General features: G+C 40.5%; 2 protein-coding genes and 1 pseudogene across 21 annotated transcripts in view; 2 read left to right on the top strand and 1 right to left on the bottom strand.

Moving 5' to 3' along the window:
• IMMP1L (inner mitochondrial membrane peptidase subunit 1) overlaps positions 1-22,777 on the bottom strand; it is a 73,592-nt gene extending 50,815 nt beyond the window's left edge. For 4 of the 12 annotated variants that reach the window (XM_070626567.1, XM_070626575.1, XM_070626566.1 and 1 more), the window contains exons 1-2: positions 22,640-22,777; positions 6,025-6,137 (exon numbers count right to left, since the gene is read on the bottom strand). In XM_070626567.1, the coding sequence (XP_070482668.1) occupies positions 6,025-6,088 (64 nt within the window). In that variant the 5' untranslated portion in view covers positions 6,089-6,137; positions 22,640-22,777. Of the gene's footprint in view, positions 1-6,024; positions 6,138-7,152; positions 7,968-8,688; positions 8,778-17,109; positions 17,154-17,465; positions 20,158-22,532 lie in introns of those variants that run through there. The other 8 variants (XM_070626571.1, XM_070626569.1, XM_070626568.1 and 5 more) reach the window with 8 other exon arrangements.
• LOC139084041 (lipid transferase CIDEB pseudogene) lies at positions 3,547-4,160 on the top strand (annotated as a pseudogene).
• The window catches only part of ELP4 (elongator acetyltransferase complex subunit 4), a 235,009-nt gene continuing 231,383 nt past the window's right edge, over positions 22,759-26,384 (top strand). For 5 of the 9 annotated variants that reach the window (XM_070626556.1, XM_070626564.1, XM_070626561.1 and 2 more), the window contains exon 1: positions 22,815-23,064. In XM_070626556.1, the coding sequence (XP_070482657.1) occupies positions 22,839-23,064 (226 nt within the window). In that variant the 5' untranslated portion in view covers positions 22,815-22,838. Of the gene's footprint in view, positions 23,065-26,384 lie in introns of all 9 variants that reach the window. The other 4 variants (XM_070626559.1, XM_070626565.1, XM_070626558.1 and 1 more) reach the window with 3 other exon arrangements.

The following is a 26,384-nucleotide window of genomic DNA, read 5'->3' on the forward strand; positions in this document are numbered from 1 at the left end:
TTACTACCTAATTTAATAGGAATCTCTTGAAAACTTTGATTTCACTTTTCAATGAAGTTAAAGAAAACACCATTTATTCTTTAATATCAATATCATACAAATTAAATGAAACTTCATGGTATAATAATAAACTATGTATCTCATTATCTCTCACTTAGATATTTTCTCTTATTTCTATACTGGAATCAACACATGATTTACCACGCTGTTTTTCTCATATTGAAAAGATACTTTAAGAAATAAGCTAAAAGTGGGCCAGTCCCCGTTGCCTAGTGGTTCACCTCCTGGGTGCAGACCTACACCAATGGCAGCGGCTCAGGACAAAAATAGGAAGATTGGCACCAGATGTTAGCTCAGGGCAAATCTTCCTCAGCAAAAAGGAAAGAAAGAAGCTAAAAGAGATCATCAAAAGATTATAGAGTTCATTTTTCAGTTGTAAAACAAATAGTTATTCAGTGCTTCCTATCCACCAGGCTTTGGGGATACAGGAGTAAAATTGGCTAATTTCCTGGTAAATATAGTAGGCTTGCCCCTTTCTTTCTCTCTCATTTGATTTACAAATAAAACAAAACTATTTTTATTTTTATTTATTTTTATTTTATCTTTTAATTTTATTTATTTTTTTTGTGAGGAAGATTGGCCTTGAGCTAACATCTGTTGCCAATCTTTCTCTTTTTGCTTGAGGAAGATTGTTGCTGAGCTAACATCTGTGCCAATCTTCCTCTATTTTATGTGGGATGGGCACCACAGCATGGCTTGATGAGCCATGTGTAGGTCGGCACCCAGGATCCAAACCTGTGAACCCCAGGCCGCTGAAGCAGAGCACATGAACTTAACCACCACACCACTGGGCTGGCCCCCAAAACTATTTTTAACTAATAACACATTCACATATTCAAAAGTTAAAAACAATCTAAAAAATATAGAGTAAAAGTCCCATCTACACATTTGCACACAGGATTTAGATTTTGTATACCCTTCCAGATTTTCTTTATGCAAATACAAGCAAATACGAACATATATTTTTATTACTGCCTTTACACAAAAAGTAGTTTACTATCACTCTGTTTGAACTCAGCTCTTTTCAAATAACAAGTACATTAGAAACTTTCCAAAACTGCCTATAGAGAACACCTGTTCTTTTTTCACAGCTGTAGAGTACTTCATTGTATAGATATGTCATACTTCATTTAACCGTACCCTACACATTAGGGGTATTTCCAATCTTTGCTACCACAATAAAAGCTACAATGAAAACTCCTATACATATCTTATTTTACGAGCACACAAGTACATCTGTAACAAATTCTCAGAGTTGGTACTGAGAAAAATGTGTAATTGCATTGGTCTTTCTCTGGAAACTGCCAATTAGTCTTATTCTCATGGCAAAAAAACTACATGAAGCTATTTTTCCCCAGATGTACATGCAAAATTTGTTGACATACTAAGTTTAACAGCAAATGAATCTTCACAACTTGAAAAAATCTCACTGACATAGGAAATCATCATATTGATGCCTAATGTGCTAGGATAGCAACTGTCTATCTTTCTTCCCAGTAACTCCTGTCATCTAAAAACAAATACACCCCCACACCAGTTATCTTTTAAATTCACTTAAAGTTCAATAGTTTATAATTGGGTAAGGAGTCAAATGCATTTCACTTTTAAATGAATGTTTGCTGGAGCACTTAAATGTTTTCATGAAACCGAATCTGTTGCTTCTATATTTTCCTTTAAAAAGCTATCATTTCAAAGGTGGTTTAATCTTTATGACTGACACTTTCAATACATTGCTTTTATTTCAAGGCCCAAATCAGATATTTTATAATCAGGAAACAACCATCAATGTCCACTGGACCTCCTATTTGAAGGAATCCTTAAGTAAACCTAGTTTTAATATCACTATAACTGCCTTGAGAAAACATCATATGGCAATTTTTAGTCCCCACATAAGGATATACCAGTAAATACAATCTACGCTGCATTTCCATCATTCAGAAATCAATTGTGAATAACCTCAGGCCCCTGACACAAACTGGCTAGCCTAGTTACTGGCCCCTAAGTAAATTTTAAAAAGCTGCCACACACTTTATGCCCTTAGTCAGCAGATGGGGTAGAACCATACTAAGCTCTCACCCACACAATGCAAAATGTTAGGCAAATGCTGATTTTAATATGAGTCAATATAATGCACCAACAGCAAAAGACAACAATTACCTAACAAAGGCAAAACAAAAAACACATCAGAAGTAGCACCAAGAACATTAAAGCTTATCAGTCTAGGAGAATTTAGGAGAACAGTCACTATACAGCCTAATGGTCTCTGAGGAAATCACATAAATTCTGTGAAACAACTGATATTCACGAAGACAACGCTGAACCATCAAAAAAAAACACCTCCAAATAATACTCAGTTTCTTCTGCTTAAGAAAACAGAAGGGTAAATTTTATATTTTAGAAAATATTCATATAAACAAATTTTGGCACATGAAAGGGTAGGTTCAATTATCCAGAAAACTAATAGAGGAGGAATACACCATTCGTTCCTAACAGCCCAATGAATGAGGAATTACTCACTCAAGGTTAGAATGCATTATGGCTGCCTTTTAGAAGGTGCACTGTGATAAAGTGCAATAACATTTTGGGGGCTTTACACATACAGTTTCCTGTGCTAATCTTGTTCTTGGTTAATAGTCCAAAGAATATCTGATAATTCCTGAAAGCTAGTCAGGCAAATTTTCCATTTAAATGGCTGGACACACTCTTGAAAACGTCCTGATTTCACTTTTCACTTAGCTTTCTTTAGTTGTGACTGCCAAGTGGACAGGTTGGTCTGGTTTTAGCGCCAACTTGCTAAATGGCCTTGTTCAAGTGACTCAATCTTGAGCTCTCCTCAGTTTCTTCATCAGTAAAGTGAAGAGGTCACAGAAAACATGACCTGATGGTAAACAGATGAAGGCACAGAGACTCAGCGCATTAGGTCCGACGTCAGTACCTATGCTGTGTATACACTGTTTTCACACTATCACCAACTATATGCCACTTTACCATACATTTAAGGCTACAGAAAAATAAACTATAATCACTTCAAAATCTTTTCCAATATTTGATATGTGTTACTCTCAGGATGTAATGAATTTAAATTACTTTAAAATACCACTATAATCAATTATCTTTAACCTGAAAATATGACTTTTCTCACATGACACATAAAAAACAACACATAAAATGTAAAAGAATGTTCATGGCAATGTTATTTATAGAAACCAAACACCAGAGACAACCCAAACATCCACCAACAACAGAATGAATAAATTCCGTCATATTTGCTCCAAAGGAACACGTGACAATGAAATGAAATAAACCACATGCAACTACGTGGATGATATGCAAAACACGATGCTGAGTAAGGGAAGAACAGTACCTGATTTCAGACAAAGGTGCTCACCAGCCTCCCGCCCACGTCCCACGCCTGGCAACCCAGTGGGCACCCCATAGCCGCACCAGCGGCCGGAGGAGCAGCCAAGCCGCAGCCCAGACGGAAGCATGAATGCGGCACAGTGTCTGGGCTCAGGTCAGTATCCACTAGGAGCTCTGCTGTGCACGGAGGGTCTGGTCCTCAGTTCTACCACCGCAGCCACCTTTCTGTGTCTGTAAGCACAGCTGCCACCTGCCAGGAGCTGCTGGAGGAGCAGTGCAGACCCTAGCACTGAGTGGAGGGCCAACACTGATGCTGGAGGAGGCTGGGACCTGTGTGGAGAGCGAGGACTCCTCCAGCTGACAAAGATGACACGTACCTGAGAGTGCCAAAGTTCAGGCAAAGCTGGGGCTCCAGCACGAGTGGGTGCTGTCACATGGCCTGGGCTGGGAGAAGCCCAAGCACAGCAAGGACATTGCCCTTGTCACCCTCAACCTATCTAAGCAAAACCCGTGAGACCTCTTTAGCAGCCTGAACGTCACAGCCACATTCTACGAGCTCTACTGCAGGAGTCATGACTTTCAAGGAGTTGGCCCAGAGAAAGGACTCAGGGCACACCTCCAGTTGGACCTCCATGCTACTGTAAGGACTGGGCCACATGCTGCCAGGGATTTCCTCCCCCTTCCACCACGCAATGGAGGCTCAGCAATGGTGGCGGCAGGGGTGCCTTCGTGCCTACTGAGAAGGTGCTCTGAGCTTCTGCCCCTGGTCTCACTCTAAGAGACACACTCAGAGAACTGTGACAGCAACAGGTTTGGGGACCAGCAGGCAGTGCAGACTAGATACCTCGCCTGACTCCCCCACCATTCTCTGACAGTGCTGTGAGAGGCCCCATCAGCATAATGCCTTCTGCCCCTGGCCCGGGCCCTTTCCTGAAGAACGCTGTCCCTGCCCAGCCGTCCTTCTAGCCTCCCACTCACCCTGCAAGGCCACCAGCCTGTGCCCTGGCATGTGGATCCCACCCTGATCGCTGCTACATCTAAATTCCTTACAACTCCCCCTGTCCCTAAGCTCCCCAGTGCACTGAAGACAGGCCTCTCTAATCTGACCTGAGATGGCTACATCTTTGTTCCCTTCCCCCCAAAATAACAAACACATTTCCCACAAAAGTATAAAAATATTTATCAAAAACAGAGCGTGCATATGATTCCATAAAGATTAAAAAGAGGCAAAAAGCAAATGTATTGCCGAGGAACACATACAAAAGTGATAAAATTATATAGAGAATCATATAAACAATTAACATAAAAATCAGGACATTGTTTACCTCTAGAGAAAAGGAAGATTACATCAAGGGTTTCTGGGATGCCAGCAATGACCTACGGTTACATGGATGTTTGCTTTATGCTTATTCATTTTACTATTCATTTCTGTTTCTACATGTTATATTTTACAACAAAGTTTGAAATGATGTATTTTCTGAAATAATATATTCTTATAAAGAAAGACTGAGGGTTCCCCTTTTTTGCTAAAAATTTTATTTTCTTGGTCTACATTTCTAATTTTTATTGAAATATTTTGATAATAAAGAAATAAGTTACTATACCTAATTCTCCATATTCCTAATTAAGTGTAGATCTCAAAGGGTTTCCCAATGGCTATAAAAAACGTACAAGGCTGTTAAGGAGTATAAGACCAGTTAACCTGTTAAATCTCATTAGTTCAATGTTGTTTGTCACTTTTTCTTTGCTTTCAAAACACCTACATTACTATCCAGGTAATAATTTTATACAGGCTGCATGCCAAAAAATATAATATTTTAGCTTGAAAGTAGGAAGAAAAACACTGTTAACTCTTGCACATTTTAAAACAATTTTGGGAGCACCTGTGTAGGCATACAATGTAAGGCATTCATGATAGGATGGACACAGACACAGCACTTGAGGCCCAACCCAACGTCACTCTGTGAAACCATGGCTCACTGTGTGTACTAGAAAACACGATAGCTGAATTATAGAAAGGATACGCAAAACACGTTACACTGTATAAAATGTAATGTAGGGTGACATTCAAAATAGATTCAACAATGTCTAATTTAAATTATACTGGAGCTGTTTTAAATATTTCCTTTGGAAAAACAGAAGTACAGGGAATTTAAATTATTACAAAAGAGATAATAATAATAACCTGACAAATTACAAACATATATACACACACAATTCAGGAAATCACAAAAGGTCCATCACTTACAAGCATCCTTCACTGTACGTTTCCTATAACTTTTAGACACCCACTGAAAGGAAGCCAACAATGAAATTCAGAAGCAAGACTATCAGCACTTTCATCACGCTCCAGATATCAACCCAAAGGCAACGATATCACACATTATGATAACACCGTTACTTTTGTTGTATACTGTTGTTTTTTCATGAATGCAACCAAGGATCCCCCTCCTCAGCGGTCCAGCAACCAGTTATTTGCCCATCTATTAAGTGCCAATTTTTAAAAATTACACTGTGTCCAGCAGGGAGCAGCATTACAACATTCATAAGACTTAACTTGAACATGAAACTGACAGAAGAAAAAGAGGAAAAAAATACACTTACCATAGGTCTGTTCCACAATACATTCAATTTTTAGGGTAGTTGCAAGGCTTCCAGGAAAAAACATCCAAAGCACGTCTCAACGCATATATGGGTGATCCATGGTTTCAGGATTCCTAAAGCAGGAAACCCAAATTACATTAGGTGAAGGCTTCTCACCGCCATGTCCAGTTGAATTAGCACATGATCAGTTGGTAAGGTGCATCCTCCTTCGAGTGGGTCAATGGGATTCTGAATTCATATACTGACTACACTTCAGATAAAACAATTAAAAAAACCCCGAATGTTAAAGTCCTCTATCCACCAGGAAACTGAAGAAGAGGAAAGTAAATGGGCAACCTAAAATATCAATCCACCTGGAGAGAACTGTGGTCAAGGACGTAAGGGCGTTGATAAGCCAACAGTATAGAGTTCCGACACACCAAATTCTTGTAAACAATTGGCAGGTAATGGAGAGGATGTAACATTCATTTCTCCATTTCAGCATGAGTATCTGAGGTTAATTTTAAGAATGAAAAGACGGCAGAGAGGTAGTTTGTAACTCTGGTGTGTTCAGACTGATTAGTCTGATATTGACTGAATAGGAGGAAGCACGTGATATTGTAGAAAAACCCTAGGAGCAGTTATGACAAAGGAAAAACATATTATGTTTGATACTGTCTTGGATGTCAAAATCTACCTCATATTCAACTGTAATAATTCCATGCCAGTTCTTATGACTGAGAAAAAAAGCTTTATCTCCATTTTTATTTGAAATGTTAAACAGTTTGCTTTATATGTGTTTACACAGAACATTACACTTAAAACCAAATTTTTGCCATTAAAAGGAGATAACAATAGGAATATTCACCTTGAAATATATGTAACCACATATAATTTATATAATATACAATATCACATATCAATACCAATATATTAGCATATAAATAGTATCATATTTGAAATTTAGTGAATAATATGTAAAGTGGTTCCTACTAGTCTTTTATGGCAAAATGACATGAGAAGCTTAAGGGCACGACATCAACGCTGCAGTGACTCTAATAACCGTCAGTAACTGACTGCAGCTGAGAGGACGCTGGCCCACCGACCAGCCTCCCACCCAACATAAGCTCCCCAGGCACTCTCGCTCACCTTTGCCCTCCGCAAGTCCTCTGTCATCCTCTCTCCTGCCTGTGCTTTTGTACATTTCACTTCTCTGGGACTTCCTAATTTCTGCCATCTATCTTCCCTCTCTTCTCTAATGCATTTCTGTTTCAGTGCCAATTTCTGTTTTCTGTTTTATTCGATCTCCTCTCTTTATGACCCTACCATCTTTTCCCCTTTAATCTTAGGGCCCTTAAAAAGGAGGGTTTTTCCTGTAACAACAGTCTTCTTAAATATACTCCTTCACCCATTTACAGGCACTGTGCTTGATCTTAATCTCACCTGACTGGAAGACTCAACTAAATATACTTAAATTATATTGCTGTTCCTCCAAAAAACATTTTTTCCCCTGAGTTATTTAAGCATTTGAAGAACTCGCTAAACATTTTGGAGTCAATCTTGAAACATCCAAAAATCTCAAGGAAATCTAATCTCACACACGTATTGCAATCAACTTGAGATCAGACTATTCAAATAATAAGGTGATTTAGGTCAAAACTACACTAAGATATCACCTTACACCTGTTAGAATGGCAAAAATATCTGAAACAAAAAGTGACAAATGTTGGAGAGGTTGTGGAGAAAAACAAAACCTCTCACACTGTTGGTGGGAATGCAAACTGGTGCAGCCACTATGGAAAACAGTATGGGGATTTCTCAAAAAATTAAAAATAGAAATACCTATGACCCAGCCATCCCACTACTGGGTATCTATCCAAAGAACTTGAAATCAGCAATTCCAAAAGTCCCATGCACCCCAATGTTTATTGCAGCATTATTTACAATAGCCAAGAGGTGGAAGCAACCTAAGTGCCCATCAACTGATGATTGGATAGAGAAGATATGGCATATATATATATATATATATATATATATATATATACAATGGAATACTACTCAGCCATAAAAAAGGATAAAATCGTCCCATTCACAACAACATGGATGGACCTTGAGGGTATTATGTTAAGTGAAATAAGCCAGATAGAGGAAAACGAACTCTGTATGACTCCACTCACAGGTGGAAGTTAAACGTATAGACAAAGAGAACTGATTGGTGGTTACCAGGGGAAAGGGGGTTGGGAGGGAGAGCACAAAGGGTGAAGTGGTGCACCTACAACATGACTAACAATAATGTACAACTGAAATTTCACAAGGTTGTAAACTATCATAATCTTAACAAAAAGTTAAAAAAAAAACAAGGTGATTTAGGGTTTTACTACATTGGCATGAATAAATACTAAGTAATAAACTTTCATAAGTCAATAAATTTTAGTGTTTATTCATGTTTGCGTGCATGCACAAATGTACAAATCCTCATTAAAAAGCAAAGACACATTAAATGACCCCATACTTCTTATATATCTTGTAAAGTCTGAAAAGAAAAGTGATTTCCCTATTCAGCACTCTCTAATATGAACATTAACATTAACGGTATTAGTATTTTGTAAAATGATAAAATATTATGCACATACTTTGAGATTTTTAAAAATTACAGATTATATAATACTTTTATAATATAATTACCTAAAGAGAGACAGTAGTGGGTTGAGTGTTTCCCCCTCCCTCCAAATTCATGTCCACCTGGAACCTCAGAATGTGACCTTATTGGGATGCAGGGCTTTGTAGATACAATTAAGGTAAAGATCAATGTGAGATCATACTAGGTTAAGGTGGGCCCTAAATCCAATGAAAACGTCCTCATAGGAGACGGAAAGGACACACAGAGACACAGAGAAAAAGACAATGTGGAAATGAAGGCAGAGATTGGGAGTGAAGCTGCCACAAGCCAAGGACCGAGAGGAGCCACCAGCAGCTGGAAGAGGCAAGAAGGGAGTCCCCTGGAGCCTTTGGAACATGCACGGCCCTGCTCACACCTTGATTTTGGACTTCTGGCCTCCAAAACTGGGACAAAGTAAATTTCCAGGGTTTTTTTCTGCTGAGAAAGATTCGCCCTGAGTTAACATCTGCTGCCAATCTTCCTCTTTTTGTATGTGAGCCACTGCCACAGCATGGCCACTGACAGACGAGCAGTGTAGGTCCGTGCCTGGGAACCAAACCTGGGCCACCAAAGCGGAGTGTGCCAAATTGAACCCCTCGGCCACCAGAGCCGGCCCAGATTTCTGTTGCTTTAAGCCACCAAGTTTGTGGTAATGGTGATGGAAGTCCTAGGAAATGAATACAGATTTAGTACCAGGAAATGGGGTGTGGCTGTAACAGGTATCTAAAAATAAAAAAAGATTGAAGAATGTTCTTCATTCACTCTATTTCTACTGGTAGAAATAGAGCTGCTAAGGAGATTCTGGTGAGGTCTCAGAAGGAAGTGAACAGGATGGCAGAGAAAACTTCTATCATCATAGAGAACACATATTTCATCAGGAAAAGACTATTGTAGAAATATGAACGTTAACAGGGCTTCTGGTGAAGCCTCAAGAAGGAAATGAGTGACATGCTATGGGATACTGGAGGCAAGACAGTCCTCCTCATAAAGCAGCAGACACTTGGCTGAAACGTGCTCTGCTGCTGGGTGACAAGTACGACACGTAAGCGATGAGCTTGGATATTTAGCTGAGGAGATTTCCAAGCGAAGTGTTGAAGGCGTGTACTGGTTTCTCCTTGCTGCTTATAGTAAAATGTGAGAGAAAAAAGGATAAATTGAGGAAGGAACTCTTAAGCAAAAAGAAATCAGCACCAGAAGATTTGAAAAATCAGTCTATCTACATTGCAAAAGATGCTGACATCACAAATCATTAGGGAAACACAAATCAAAACCACACTCATTAGGATGTTATTATCCAAAAGGAAAATAACTAAAGATGCTGAGGATGTGGAGAAATTGGAAACCCTGTGCACTGCTGATAGGAATGCAAAACGGTTTGGCACCGTGGAAAAGACTTAGGCAGATCCTCGCAAAGTTAAACACACAATTACCGTACGATCCAGCAGTACCAGTCCTAGGTATATACTGAAAGCAGAGACTCTAACAGACACTTGTATGCCAATGTTCACTGCAACATTATTCACAACAGGCAAAAGACGGAAACAACCCGAGTGTCTCTCAACAGATGCATGTAGAAACAAAATGTGCTATATCCTTACAATGGAATATTATTCAGCCATAAAAAGAAAGGAAGTTCTGATACGTGATACAGGATGGATGAACTTTGAAAAACACAATCCTAAGTAAAAAACATTATGCAAATGTTAACAAAGAACAAATATTATATGACCCCACTTACATGAAGTACCAGGATAGGCAAATGCATAGAGACAGGACACAGCACAGAGCTTACCAGAGGCTGGGGTGACAGAGGAATGGGGCATTACTGCTCAATGGGTAAAGAGTTTGTTTGGCATGATAAAAAAGTTCTAGAAATAGACAGTGATAATGTTTACACAACATGGTAAATATACCTAATGTCACATGTAAAAATGATTAAAATGGTAAATTTTACATTAGACGTTTTTTATCACAAAAAGTTGTTTTGTTTTGTTTTTTAAGAAAAAAGGGTCCAAGACCTTGAGCCAGGTGAGAGGGCTGACATAACTATTTCAATTAGAGAATCAAGACTGGGGTACTGATAAGCTCTGAAGTGAACATATTCCAATGCTCAGTGAGGGAAAAAGATCATCACACAGAACAGTAATTCATTAACTCCATGTCAGTTCATTTAGGAAAAGGAAACAAGATTTTGTTACCTGGCCCGCAACCCCATAGACAGTAACTGCAGCCCTGTTCAGAACAAGCCCAACACGTTCTCTCCAGCTCACAGGAAACCACAATGAGCAGGAGGAGATGGCTGAGACACATAGCCAAAACCAGTTAAAATAGGTCAAACGCAACACAGCAGCCCGACCTGACCTGACACAGGCCCCACAGCTCATTGCACACTCACTGTAACTACCATGCTACCTGACACACCCACCAGCCCATGACAGTTTACAACTGCCACGGCAACCGCCACATATAACTAAATAAGGAAAGAAAAGAGGTGGCACTCTTGTTCCCCTGAAAAGCCAGCCCGGTTACCCAAATAACTATGAATATTCCTCCCCTTCATTACCTCCACCCCTTGTAACAACTGCTTAACTGCCTCATGAGCTGAGACGTTGATTTGTGCACATAGTTCCCACTTCTCCATTCTCTGGCCACTGAATAAAAGCTTGTGCTGTTGAACGCTCAGCTTCGGTTTTGTTTCAAATCCGTGACACCAAACATCAAAGAACCCTCCAAGGAAGGGGTGGATTGTGGGTACGAAGCCCACCCATGGACCCCTCCTCGGAGCTCCTCCCAGTGTGGGTCAGAGTCACATGGGAGTGAGGTGAAATTGGTAACAATTTCATTTTTTAAAAAAATTTAACCCTGGAATACCAGACTATGAAATTGTTTTCAAATCTTTCATTCTGAGGAATGACAAAATTATGATACAAAACGACCTTTAACTTTTTTTTAACCTTTCATTTTGAGGAATGAAAAAATATAAAAAGTAAAGCATGGCATTAAAATTCTAAAGATTTTTAAAAGCAACTATTTTTAAAATATTAAAGATCTTGTTTCAGTGCTGGACAACTCTGACAACAAGTCCTTCTTTAATCCGAATTGAAATTGAAATTTCTACGCGCTACAGAAACAAAAGCCTAATTTCTCTTGCACAAGATTAAGACAGGACTTACGAAAGTCAGAACCATTCACCTCTAGGTTAAACATATCCCTCTTATTACCCTAATTGTTTCATACCACATTTTCTCACCATCCTGGTCACTCTGAATATATACCTACTTTAGAAAGGCAAACATGCTACATTTCTTGTGCTAATGGCTATAAATTGGCCCAAAAAGGAGCTATCTTTAGGAGGATACTAATACTGAGTTTGGGTCCAGTGCAAATAATAAATAAGAACATAGATTTTGTTGTCAGACAGCTTAGCTCGGTTGTGAATCCTAGCTCTACCACTTACTAGCTATGTGACTGTGATGGTTAATTTCATGTCAACCTGACTGGGCCACAGGGCACCAAGATGTTTGGTCAGACATTATTGTAGGTGTTGCTGCAGGGGTGATTTCGGATGTGATTAACATGAGGGTCATCAGACTGAGGGAAGCATGGTGCCTTCCCTAACGTGGTGGGCCTCATCCAATGTGTCAAAGGCCTGAATAGAAGAAAAGGCTGACCGTCAGGTCAGTAAAGAGGAGTGAAAAGCATGAACGTACAAGAGGTTCTGAGCAACGTCTGGAAGCTACAACACAGGAAATCATACTGATAGGCAGAACAGGGTGAGAGACCAAGTCTAGCACAGGGTTTGGCAAACTACGGGTTACAGGGCAAATCTCCCAGGCCACCACCTGCTTCTGTGTCGCCTACAAACCAAGACTGATGTCTATACTTTTAAATGGCTGAAAGAAAAAAAGAATATTTTGTGACGTGTAAACATTATATGAAATTCAAATGTCAGTGTTCATAGATAAAGTGTATTATTAAAACACAGCCATGCTCCTTTGTTAATGTACTGTCTACGACTGCTTTCCAATGGCAGAGTTGAGAAGTTGTAAAACGGGCTGAATGGCCAGCAAAACCTAAAATATTTACTATCTGGTCTCTGAAAAAGGATGCTGACCCCTGGCCAACCACATACACAGGAGAATGTTTCAGGGAAGATGGGACTTTTCTTGCTGTGGGTCCAAAGAGGTTGTAAGCTGAATCATCAGTTATGGAGGGCAATCTACAAAAAAAGGTATAATTTGCCTGAGAGGAATGTGGGCTCCAACGCATGGTGGTTGGAAACCCAGGACAGGACCCTCCTTATTTAGCTATTAGAAAAGGGCCCAGTCTGTCTGCTTGCTTTTTGCTTATCTGCTCTGAGAAAAGCACATCAATAGATAAGTCCTAGGGGCCAGCCCTATGGCTGAGTGGTTAAGTTCGCATGCTCCACTTCGGCGGCCCCGGGTTTTGCCGGTTCAAATCCTGGGCGTGGACACGGCACCGTTCATCAGGCCATGCTGAGGCGGCATCCCACATGCCACAACTGGAAGGACCCACAACTAAAAATACACAACTATGTACCGGGGGGCTTTGGGGAGAAAAAGGAAAAATAAAATCTTACAACTAAAAAATAAAAATGATAAAGTGTGTTGTACATTTTAAATAAATAAATAAATAAAGTCCTGCCTACCCACCTACAGGGAACTTCCCATCAAGATTCTTTCTGCTGAGGGTAAAGATTTGCTAGGGAGCCAAAGAAGAGCAAACTCACTCCAGTTATCTATATTACTCAACTGGTCATATATCAATATGAGAGGACAACCAAAGATCACCAACATTTAAGGAAACCACAAGAATGAAAAAAGAAAGCCCACTATGAAAAACAGAACAAGTAACTCTGGAGAAATCAGAGGTAATTCAGGAATAAAACAAAAGGAAAATAAAATCTATTTAACTTTTTTTTGTTTTTTTCAGGAAGATTAGCCCTGAGCTAACTACTGCCAATCCTCTTCTTTTTGTAGAGGAAGACTGGCCCTGAGCTAACATCCGTGCCCATCTTCCTCTACTTTATACGTGGGACACCTGCCACAGCACAGCTTGCCAAGCAGTGCCATGTCCACACCCGGGATCTGAACCAGCGAACCCCGGGCCACTGAGAAGCTGAACATGCGAACTTAACTGCTGCACCACCAGGCCAGCCCCAAGAATTTCTATTTAAATCTTCAGAGTTATTGGATAAGACACTGCACCTATAAATAAGAGGTGTATGAAACAGTAGAAAGAACAAAAAGAATAATTAAGGAAATCTAGAATAGAATACCTTTCCAACACCACCTCCCCTACATACACAACAAACAGAAAACTTGAAACAGAAGTTGAAGAAATATAAAGCAACAACCCAAGGAGGGTAAGAATCTCTCTAAAAATTGCAGGAAAAGAGACTCCTCTCTCCCCTTCAATAAAGACACACACACACACACAAAGGAGGAAAAATAATGGAAAGGACCCAGGGACTACAGTGCAGGAAAAGAAAAAAATATATACCCCTAGACACACCTGTGTGTGTCAAATCTTGACCTAGAGTTATGCTGTCCAATTCAGCAGCAACTAGCCAAATGTAGTATTTAAATTTAAATAATTAAAATTAAAGGTACAGTTCTTCAGTCATATCAGCCATACTTCAAGTGTCCAACAGCCATATGTGTTTAATGTCTATAGAAATGGCCAGTGTAGATATATAGGACATTTCCATCAACACAGGAAGTTCTACGGGACCGGGCTTACCTGGAAATTCCATAACAGATTACTAGAACAGTTTTTTAATTACTGCTTTAAAAAGTGCGATAGTGGAAAAAAACACAAACCTAAAAGAAGTAGGAATAAAGATTAAATTCAGAAAAAGACAGAAATTAGTAACATTAGAAAAGAAAATAATTAATGCATAAATCTAAGATATCATTATATGAAAATAGCACTAAAATAGATTTTTTTAGGGGCTGGCCCCGTGGCCGAGTGGTTAAGTTTGCGCGCTCCGCTGCAGGCGGCCCAGTGTTTCGTTAGTTCGAATCCTGGGCACGGACATGGCACTACTCATCAGACCACGCTGAGGCAGCATCCCACATGCCACAACTAGAAGAACCCACAACGAAGAATACACAACTATGTACCGGGGGGGCTTTGGGGAGAAAAAGGAAAAAATAAAATCTTTAAAAACAAAACAAAAAAAAAGATTTTTTTAAAAATCCTTCAGTTATTCAGAGAGAAAAGACATGAACTGAGAAAAAATCCAGACATAACATTACAAATGAGAAGCTAAATATCATGATAGATATAGAAGAGATTATAAAAGAATTCAATATAGAGAATGCAATTAATTAATGCTACCAAATTTGAAAATAATAAAGTGTTTACAAAGAAAAATATAATTCAAAGAATGATAGAATAATTATATAGAACAAGAGCCATGAATAAAAAGTAAAAATTTGTGTTATAGATGGCTCCAATTTAGTTCTGAGTTAACAATGAAAATGTTTGCTAGGATTTTTAATTTTCATCTTATCCTGCAAGAAACTTCATATCCAGTATATGAAGTATACACATACTTCATATCCAGACTCTTAAAGTGGGAAACAGCTGTCAAAATAATGTATTTCCCTCTGCTAACACTACTCATTAAGCCAAGAGTTACATATTTCTCCAGAGAGGAGCTTCACTAGCCTGTGTGACCCTTCCTGCAAAACCAGTGGACGGGATGTAAGAAGCTTCACCTGGAATGGCTTGTAATACCTGGCCTTTCCCTGGGGTCCCCTAATTATTCATACTGAGGAGGAAGTGATCACATCTCAACAGAAATGCCCAGGACAATTAGAACACCACACAGGCTTAGATTAGCACAGTGGCTTTATGCCCATGAAACCCCTTAAGTTGACCCACAAAAGGAGTGCCAGGCACCAGTCAAGTCAATAGTTGTTCAATTTCTTACTTGAGCTATACGCAAAGATGGAAGAACAGTCCCAGATTGGGAGATATACCAATGCTACACCATTCTAGCTCTGGAATTTCTTTTCCTATTATCACTAAAAATTTTTAGTGTTTACCACTAAAAATGTCTTGTTCACCTTTATAGATACATTTACTTGACAAATCTCCTTGAATCAAAACATGTTTACCTTTTGATACATTTACCCTATTAGACTGAATATTCCAAGATATGATTATACAATGGATTTTTAAATGTTAACTTAAAACCCCCCAGTTTCTTGTTTACATTTAAACACCCACTAAAATTAGGAGGAACATAAGTACTCAAGTGCCCTGGACAATCTCAGATCCTACTTGCTTTACTGGCAACTAATTTAATTCAGTATTTCAGCACTATCAAAAGTGTCCTAGAAAACTCATGGGTCCATGAGGAAATCAAAACAAAAAGTAGAAAATATTTTGAAATAAATGATGACGAAAACATGAAATGTTAAAAGTTGTAGGATGCAGCTAGAGCAGTGCTTATAGAAAATTACTCCCATAATTATCAACAGTATATTAGAAAAGGCAGAAAATCAATTAAGAAATTAATTTTCATAAAAATGACAAATCCCTAGCAAACCTAACAACGAAAAATAAAAAAGAAGAAATGCAAATAAGCAATATCAGGAATAAAAAAAGAAAGAATGACAGTCCCTAAAAAGGTAATAGGAGCTACTTCTGGTAGGTGAAGTAAGCTTAACAGACAAACCCTCCCCTAGATGATAACCATAAACTTAGGACAAAATACAAAAAACAATTATGTGACGGCTCTACAGATTGAAGAAAAGCACACAGATTTTTGGGAGGAGTCAAACTTCTAAAAAGGGATTGCCAAAGGGTGAGTTTCTTATTTTTACTGATCTAGCTTGAGCACAGTGCAGTACAGGGAGTTAAAACTCTGAGAGAAAAGAAGTCATCCTTCTGAAGAACCACAAACTAACCAATGGAATGCAGTCCAGAAAGAAATCTGTCTAACATGTGTAACTGTACTTATTTAAAAAGTGATGATTCAGTACAGCAGGGAAAGAACTGTCTTTTCAATAAATGGTGCTGGATGACAGGATATCTAATAGGAAAAACAAATACACCTTTACCCCTGCCTCACACCAAAGACAAAAAAATCAATTCCGACAGAACAAAGACTCAAATGTTTAAAAGTAAATAGCAGGGCTTTTAGAGGAAAACACTGAGATCATCTATGGAAACTTGGAGCAGGCAAACCAAGCCAGAAAGCACTAGTCATAAAGAGAAAAGCTGATATATACACAATGGAATACTACTCAGCTGCAAAACAGAACAAAATCATCCCATTTGCAACAACATGGATGGACCTTGAGGGAATTATGTTAAGTGAAATAAGCCAGTTAGAGAAAGACAATCTCTGTATGACTCCACTCATATGAGGAATTTAAAAATATGGACAAGGAGAACAGATAAGTGGCTACCTGGGGAAAGGTGGGGTGGGGGCTGGGCACAAAGGGTGAAGTGGTGCACCTACAACACGAATGACAAACATTAATGTACAACTGAAATTTCACAAGATTGTAACCTATCATTAACTCAATTAAAAAAAAGAGAAAAGTTGATACATCAGAATATATTCTGACTAAACTCAAAAGACAATTATGAATATAAAAAGACAAGCCACAGACTAAAAGAAAATATCTGTAATACATTTACATGCAACTGAACTCTTATCCAAAATATAAAAAGAACTCCTCCAAATCCAGGGAGAAAGACAAACAATCCAATTTTTAAAAATTGGCAAAGACACGAACAGACTCTTCACAGAAGAGTTCACCCAAATGGCCAAGAGACATGAACAGGTGCTTGACCTCCTCAGCCCGAATCCAAATGACTGACATACAATAATCCTCCCAGAATGGCTAAAATGAAAGAAAGAAAATATTAAATGTTGGTTAAGGATGAGAAGCAACTGAAATTCTCAAACATTCCTAGTAAGAGTGTAAATTGGTACAATCACGTTAGAAAAATGTTTGGCTACGAATGGTAAACTAGCCAAATCTCTTTCAATTGAATTTCAATTGAAATTCTCTTGGAATTTATAGCGAATTGTGATATATTTTCACAATACTATACAGCTGTAATCCACAACTGTAACATTAATAACGATCATTTCATAAATATAATGTTAAGCAAAAGAAGTCAAACAGAAGAGTACACAGTGTATGGCTTCATTTATATAAAGTACAAAAACAGGTAAAACAAATCTGCGACGCTGGAAGTAAGGACTGGTTTCCCTCTTTGAGCACACTAACAGGAAGCAAAAAGGGATTACGTGGGGTCCAAGAACTCCCTCTGTGTAGGTATGTCCTTGGCATTCATTCAATCATGCTGCCAAAATGCCATCAGGCCTGTAGTAAGGCTCCACAATATCTCTGTTATATGCTTTACCTGCACTGACACCATGGTAATATGGACCCTGGGTATCAGAAAAGCCACTAAAAGACCAATTGAAAGGGTACCCATTTTTGTCATGGGGTGCTAATTGCGTATCATGACCATTATGTTTTCTGGTGACTCCTAAATAGGTCATTGCAGTCTTTCCATTGTACCCGAAGACTTCTCAGAATGCCAACTTGTTGGAACCCCTGTGGAAATGGCCCCACAATGTAGCCACAAAGGGTGCCATACATGTTGCTTATGGAACTCTCAGACAGATTTTATATAGCTGATCCTTTTTTTTGACTTTTTTTTTTTTAGAGACTTTACTATTTTAGAGCAGTTTCAGGAGTATAACAAAATTAAGAGGAAGAAATTTTCTATATACTTCTGACCCCACACAGGCATATCCTTCCCCATTACCAACATCACTCACCAGAATGCCACATTTTTTACCAAGGATGAACCTGCATTGACAGATCATAATCATCTAAAGTCCACAGTTTACCTTAGAGTTCACTTTTGGTGCTGTGCATTCTATGGGTTTGGACAAAAGTGTAATAACATATATCCATCATTATAATATTGCACAGAATATTTTCACTGCCCTAAAAATTCTGTGCTTTGCCTATTCATCTCTCCCCTCTACCACCTCTGGCAACTACTGATCTGTTTATTGTCTCCATAGTTTTGCCTTTTCCAGAATGTCATACACTTGGAATCAGTATGCAGCTTTTTGAAATAGCCTCTTTCAATTAGTAATTTGAATTCAAGTTTCCCCCATCTTTTCATGGCTTGATAGCTCACTTGTTTTTAGCATTGAATAACATTCCACTGTCTGGATTCACCACACTGTTTTTAATCCATTCAGCTACTGAAGGACATCTTGGTTGCTTCCAAATTTTGGCAACTAAGATTAAAGCTGCTATAAGCACCCACATGCAGATTTTTATGTGGAAATGTCTTCAGCTCCTTTGGGTAAATGCCAAGGAGTACAATTGCTGGATCGTATGCTAAGAGTGTGTTTAATTTTGTAAGAAATCTCCAAACCGTCTTCCAAAGTGGCTGTAGCATTCTGTTTTCCCATCAGCAATAGACAAGAGTTCCTGTTGCTCCACATCCTCACTGGCATTTGGTGGCGTCAGTGATCTGGATTTTGGCCATTCCAATAGGTGTGCAGTGGTATCTCAATGTTGTCACAATTTGCAGTTCTCTGATGACATTTGATGTGGAACATCTTTGTATTTGCTTATTTGCCACCTGTATATCTTCTCTGGTCAGGTGTCTGTCAAGGTCTTTGGCCCATTTTTAAATCAGGTTGTTCGTTATCTTATTGTTGAGTTTTAAAAAGTCTTTGTATATTTTAGATAACAGCACTTTATCAGATGTATCTTTTGCAAATATGTTCTCCCAGTCCGTATTTTTTCTTCTCATTCTCTTGACATTGTCTTTCACAGAGCAGAAGTTTTAAATTTTAACGAAGTCCCGATTATCATTTCTTTCTTTCGTGGATCATGTCTTTAGTGCTGTATCTAAAACAGCACCACCATCACCATGGTTCTCTAAGTTTTCTATATTATCTTCTAGGGGTTTTATAGTTTTGCATTTTACAATTTGGTATGTGATGCACTTTGAGTTAATTTTTTGCATGTATATGTCTAGTTGTTCCAGCACCATCTGTTGAAAAGACTATCTTTGCTTCATTGTATTGTCTTTGCTCATTTGTCCAAGATAATTGACTATATTTATGTGAGTCTAGTGCTGTGCTCTCTATACTGTTCCACCAATTTGTCTATTCTTTTGCCACTACCACAATGTCTTGATTACTGTAGCTTTGTAGTAAGTCTTAAAGTCTGGCAGTGTCAGTCCTTCAAGTTTGTTCTTCTCCTTCAATATTGTGTTGGTCATTCTGAGTCTTTTGCCTCTCCTTATAAACTTCAGAATCAGTTTGTCAAGATCCATAAAATAACTTGCTGGATTTTTATTGGGATTGCATTGAATCTATAGATCAATTTGAGAAGAACTGACATCTTGAAAACACTGAGTCTTCCTATCCATAAACATGGAATATCCTTCCATTTATTTGGTTCTTCTTTGATTTTGTTCATCAGAGTTTTATAGTTTTCCTCATATAGATCTTATACATTTCTTTTTGAGACTTATACCTAAGTATTTCATTTTTTGGAAACTATTGTAAATCGTATTGTATTTTTAATTTCCAATTCCACTCGTTGGTATTTAGGAGCTCATTTCATTTTGACAGCAAGGTGAAATGGCTTTACTGAGGATGTGTTGGTTAACGTGAGACTTGAAGGATAAGTAGAGAGCATAGCGTTTGTCTTTGTAAAAAAAATTAGGACAGATTAATCTACTCTATGATGATGTTATACCAAAGATATATGTCATGCTTCCCAAATTACCGTTAAAGTTGAAAACAGTTCTTCAGTTCCAGTAATAAAGCAAACAAAGCATCATGGCATCACCTTTAAAGAACTAAAGCGAGAAGTAGAGGAGAAACCAAGGAAATATGTAGTAACAAAACCTACAAAAATTCACTATTTGTAGTATTTCAAAGTTTTCAGAGCACTAAAAGTATCCAAGACGTTTCTATTTGATACCAGATTGTCACTTTTTGTTTTGGTCTTTTTAGCACTTACTTACTATAGGACAAAATTAGCACACGCTGTTCAATGTGTCCACTTTGAGTGCTATGCTGTTTTCTATGTTAATCTTACCCTCCCCAAATAAGAACATTTTTAGTTCTATAGGTCAAAAATGATGCAATTAGGTCAAAACAGACAGCAAGCATTCAACAGCTATTTATTGAATTATTCAGATTACAGATTTATACTGGCAAAAAATTTGAAATGACAGCACCTAAACCTTGATCTAGCTTTCCAGTTGATATGTTGTTAACAGCAAGGCAGGTTTGTTTTTTTTCCTGAACGTTTTCTTTAAAAAACAAACAAACAGGGGCCAGCCTGGTGGCATATTGGGTACATCCAGCACACTCTGCCTCGGCAGGCTGGAAGTGTAGGTTCAGACCCCAGGCATGGACCTACACCACTGGTCAGCAGCTGTGCTGTGGTGGTGAGCCACATACAAAATAGAGGAAGATTGGCACAGCTGTTAGCTCAAGGTAAATCTTCCTCAGCAAAAAACAAACAAAACTCAAAGATCTTACCAAGATGAAAACTCCAGTTACTATATGGCAATACTAATTTCAATTTAGCAAAGAGAATCAGCCAGAAAGTTCTAACAGGTCACTGAGATTTACTACAACTCAAAGGCAAGCATTCCAATGAGGTTTGGATGTATTTTTAAAAAGCATCATAAGATCACTATCAAAACTAGTAATTTGGTAGTGCAGGCATGATTTGGGAGTCTTTTTTAGTTTAGAGATTTGTCAATCATGAACGCCTTTAAACATCACTCCCCCCCCCCCCCCCCCCGCTCAGTTTTGAAAAGATTTTTAACTCCAAACACTCAGCTCTAAATTACATGGTTTTTTCCGCCTATAAAATTCCTGTTCTAATAAGAAAGTTCTCAATCCAGAGTTCACAAATCACTAGAAAAAGTAAGTACATACACATCTCATTCTTAAAGTTTTTTGGGGAAGAAACCTAAAGCGCTGTTATTTGCAGCTGCCTTAACAGCGAACAATTAAAGGTGTGAACTAGGCCGTCAGAGTAATACTTGTCCTTCACACCACTGAGGGAAAGACGCTCCCAGCCTTCCAGGGGCGCTAATTAAAGTCCACGAAGCTTCTCTCGGGGGCTTGGAGAGGGACACTTCGTCACCTGCCGCCTGAGGCCAAGGGAACGGATGGCCTTTCCAACTCAAACACCACACCACCAGAAATACCCCGCAGGGAGGGCGGGGGCCCGACCCCAGAAATCGTGGGGAAGGGCCGGGGCTGGGACACAGCCGCAGGGTCCTACCGGCGGGGCCATCACGCAGCTCCACCAGCCTCCCCTCCACCTAGGCAGGCGTGAGCACACGCACACCCGCTCCACTGGCCTCCCCTCCACGTAGGCAGGCGTGAGCGCACGCACAACCGCTCCACCGACCTCCCCTCCACCTCGGCGGGCGTGAGCACACGCACACCCGCTCCACCGGCCTCCCCACCCGGCGTGCGTGAGGGCACCCACACCCGCCCCACCGGCCTCCCCTCCACCTCGGCGGGCGTGAGCCCACGCACAGTCGCTCCACCGGCCTCCCCACCCGGCGTGTGTGAGCGCACGCACACCCGCCCCACCGGCCTCCCCTCCACCTCGGCGGGCGTGAGCCCACGCACAGTCGCTCCACCGGCCTCCCCACCCGGCGTGTGTGAGCGCACGCACACCCGCCCCACCGGCCTCCCCTCCACCTCGGCGGGCGTGAGCCCACGCACAGTCGCTCCACCGGCCTCCCCACCCGGCGTGTGTGAGCGCACCCACACCCGCCCCACCGGCCTCCCCTCCACCTCAGCGTGCGTGAAGACACGCAGAGCGAACAGAGCGTGGAAGGACGCCGCCCGCCCCGGAGAACCCGGAAGACCCCCAAGCCGGGACCCAGGTGGGCCTTCCTCACCTGGGCCCCGCAGCGTCCACCGGCCCTACGTAAGCGCACGTTTCTGCAGTACGCCTTGCGATTGGTTGACGCGGAGGGAGGCCTCAGTCCTATTGGCTACGGGCGCCGCGGGGGGGCAAGGAGGCGGGCCCGCGGGCGGCTCTGACGGGCCGCCGCCGCAGTTACCGGAGTTCCCATTGGCCAAGGCGGGAGCGCCAAGATGGCGGCGGCGGCGACGAGTTGCGGCCCCCGCGCCGGGGCGCCCGGGTGTGTGGTGGCGGCGGCCGGCAAGGACAGCGTCACCAGTTTCCAGAGGAGGGGTCCGAGAGCCAGCGGCCCCGACGGCGGCTGCCGTCGGCTGGCGTCCATCGCGGGCACGCGGCCGTCGGTGCGGAACGGACAGCTGCTGGTGTCCACCGGGCTCCCAGCCCTGGACCAGCTCTTAGGTCGGTTCCGAACGGAGATGTGGGCTCCGCAGCGGGAACCCCTCGGGAGGGGCTGCCGGGGAGCCCCCGCCGCCTCGGCCTCCGGACGCGGAGCGGATGCGGCCGGCCCGGGCGGAGGGAGGACGGGCTGCGGGGGGCCGTGCGCGCCGTGGGCCCCTCCTCGGCGCGGCCCGCCGGCCTCGTGAGAGCCGGAGTGCGCGGGGTCCCACGTGCCGTGAGCCGGCTCGCTGCCCGGTCCCGGCGGCCGTTCACGTGCGCACGCGGCCCGGCCCCGCCCCGTGTCGGGGTGCTCCCTGTGCCAGCCCCGGACAGCTCGGGGTTTGGACCACCCCGCGAAAGTTGGCGTCACTGGGAGAGACGGGCTCCGTTAGAAAACGCTGAGAAAGGTAGCGTGCCCTCCTTCGCCGCCAGGCCGCTCAGCCCCCGGTTCTGAATCTCGAAGCAAGCCGTCTCGGTTTGCGAGGATGACTGTTAGAGGCTCTTGTGAGTGCGAGGCGTTCCAGCCCGTCGTCGATGCTGACATCCCCGTCGTGTCTGCGCTAAGCATGTGTGTGTGTTCCTGTTCAGTTTCTTCCCGTCTGTGTGTGTGTCCCAGCATTACACTCCCAACGATATGTTTAAAGGCAGTTCACATTTTAACGAGAAAAAGAAGTGCAGTTCTTAGGCTTTCCTGTATAACCTGGAGTTTTTCATGAGAAGCCTGCTGAAGAATGTGCTTGTTTCATAGCTGTTATGTTGAAGGAATTGGGCGGGTTAGGTTGGTAAGACAGAGCTGCTGTGTTAATAAAGCTTGTAAATTAGTTAATTTCTTTCAGAATGATGCTTCATTAAAATTGGTCTGTTTATATTTCATAACTTTCTCATAGCATGTGGCATGTGTCCGTTAAGCCTTACCCACTTTCATGACATAGTATAAATGCCATTGCTTATTCTTGACGTTTTCTCTCTGTAATTTTTTCCCACGAGGTAGGCTTTTCACAAAGGTTTGATGCAAAGGAAAATGACAAGGCAAGCAACCTATGAGAAAGAGCATGGCTTCTTCCGTCTGTTATGTCATGTCCATAAGTGGATCCTGGTTATTTCTACGTTAAGTATTTTCACTTAATTTTTTCAAGTCTTTTGCCTTCCTAAATTACATAGTACTATAAACAGAAATGATTCAAAATATCTAGTTAGCAAATATTTATCTTGCTTTTTTTTTCCTTGTGAGCCTCACTTGTATTGTACTATATTTGAACTTAAAACTTGGAAGCTTTTCCTAGTCCTTACCTGTCTGTGTTTTTAGTTCAATGGGGATGTGTAACTTCATTCACTTGATTCTGAAACTCCAAACAAAAAGGTCATATTTCTGACATTATCCCTTCAGTTCCTCGTTAGAATTACAGAACGTGTCTAGTACAGTTCCTGGCACTTAGATTCTCAATAAGTTCTTGATTGAAAGAAAAATAGTATGTAGAAAAAGATCTGCACAAGAGAATATGAAACCTGTAGGACTGAGTTATGTGTTTGAGCTCTAAAAACACTTAAGTGACGTGGACATTCACAGAACCAGTGACAGTCTGGGCTGATCTTTAGGCTCCAAATTTAGTGTTCCGCACTATGCTACAGCTGTTTCAAATTTTTGCAGACTCATTTCAGGTGCTTTTAACCATTTATTGAAACTAAAACTAGTGATTTAACTACAGTCTCTAAAAACACCCAAAAAGGTAACCCAGAGCACTTTCCTCCTGTGTTTCTACAGTGATGTAAACTCAAACTGTAATTTAAAAATTTTCCAGATTTGCTTGGGGATGGGGACTCTAGTAAATGACTGTAACAAGCTTATGCTAAAAAATAGTGTTCATTAAGAAGGCTGAAATAAATAGCAGTTTTTGGATATTTTGAAATATATTTTGCATGTATGCAGTTAATTCTCAAAGTGTGCATAAATCGAAGGAGTTATTACAATAGGAGCTACTACATTTGGAATAATAAATATGTGCAAAAGTATTTTAGTTGTTGTTAACTTCTTAATGGCATTTTTGTATTTTGATTTTCTATTTTATCTTGCCTTGTAGAGCAAACCCTTTACATTTGTTTTTCATTGAAACAATTGAAAGTGAAACATGTGGCTGCTCATGTGTATATACTTAAGTATAGGCAATTCAGATTATATTGTTACTCTAAAATGTTGTTTGACTCAGATTGTGACAAGCCTAATATAACCACATTGTGACAAAATGTAATGATAGTAGGATATGATATCAGAATGATGAAACTATACTGTGACGTGATTGTTGCTTAAATATATTCTGTGGTTACTGTGTAATAAGTAAATATTGTATTGTCACTGCCAAGCACTGTGGTGATATTTTACCACTGCCACTGTGACATCATTGTAATTTTAAGCACAGATGCAAAATGTATTGGAAAGGCATCGTACAGGCTAATTGAATGTTAATCATTTGATAATATGCTAATATTTCCGTTGCTTACTCCCGTGTTTTTATAACTTTGAGAATTCCCTATACCTGCATCTTTTAAACATGATCTAATCATATGAAATATTTTTATTCTGACAGCTTAATTTTATTGTTGGATAATTATATACATTTCCCAAGTTGGCAACATTTAAATTTTTACGTTCTGAGATTTCCTAACCCACATTCTCAACCCTGCCCCTTCAGGACATTTGTGTTATTGTGGACACTATATTCCGTTTTTCTTTTTCCAGGAGTTTCCAAAGAGAAATTATAGCAGTTAAAAGGTTCTGGCAGAATTTCTTTTTTTCTAGGATATAAGGTATAGTCCATTTTGAGGACCATATTGTGCAACCTGGGGACATTATCCCCCAGCCTTATCCTTCAAGAAGGTGCTTGAAGGAAGGGTGACTTCTCAGGTTTAACTGGCATAGCCTCTGTGCTGTTCAGAACTTACTAAATTTTGACAGTCAAGTGAATGGAAGATGGGGATTTGGGGTAAATAATAGTCCAGGAAGAGTACTCTGAAGAATCTTGATGGTAGCTGCCATTTCAACACTGATGTCAAAAAGTAAATATTGGTAGGCTTATTTCCTTTACTCCTCTATATCTTGATCTGGAGTGTGGGATGGTGTACCTTGAGCTTGGACTGTATACTTAGCAATATCCTAGTTGTGATATTTTAGCAACTAATAGCTATACATTTAAGGTAAGTGTAGCTTCTTGTGTATTGCTCTGTAAAATTGTTTCATGTGGTTTATTCTACAGAACCATTCTCGCTGTTCATAGCTGCTTCTGTTCTGATTCTCATATCTGCCCAGCCAATATTGTGATAATCAGGAGTTGTCAGGATGTTTCATA

The sequence above is a fragment of the Equus przewalskii genome, chromosome 6 (assembly GCF_037783145.1).
Source record: "Equus przewalskii isolate Varuska chromosome 6, EquPr2, whole genome shotgun sequence".
NCBI classification, from domain to species: domain Eukaryota; kingdom Metazoa; phylum Chordata; class Mammalia; order Perissodactyla; family Equidae; genus Equus; species Equus przewalskii.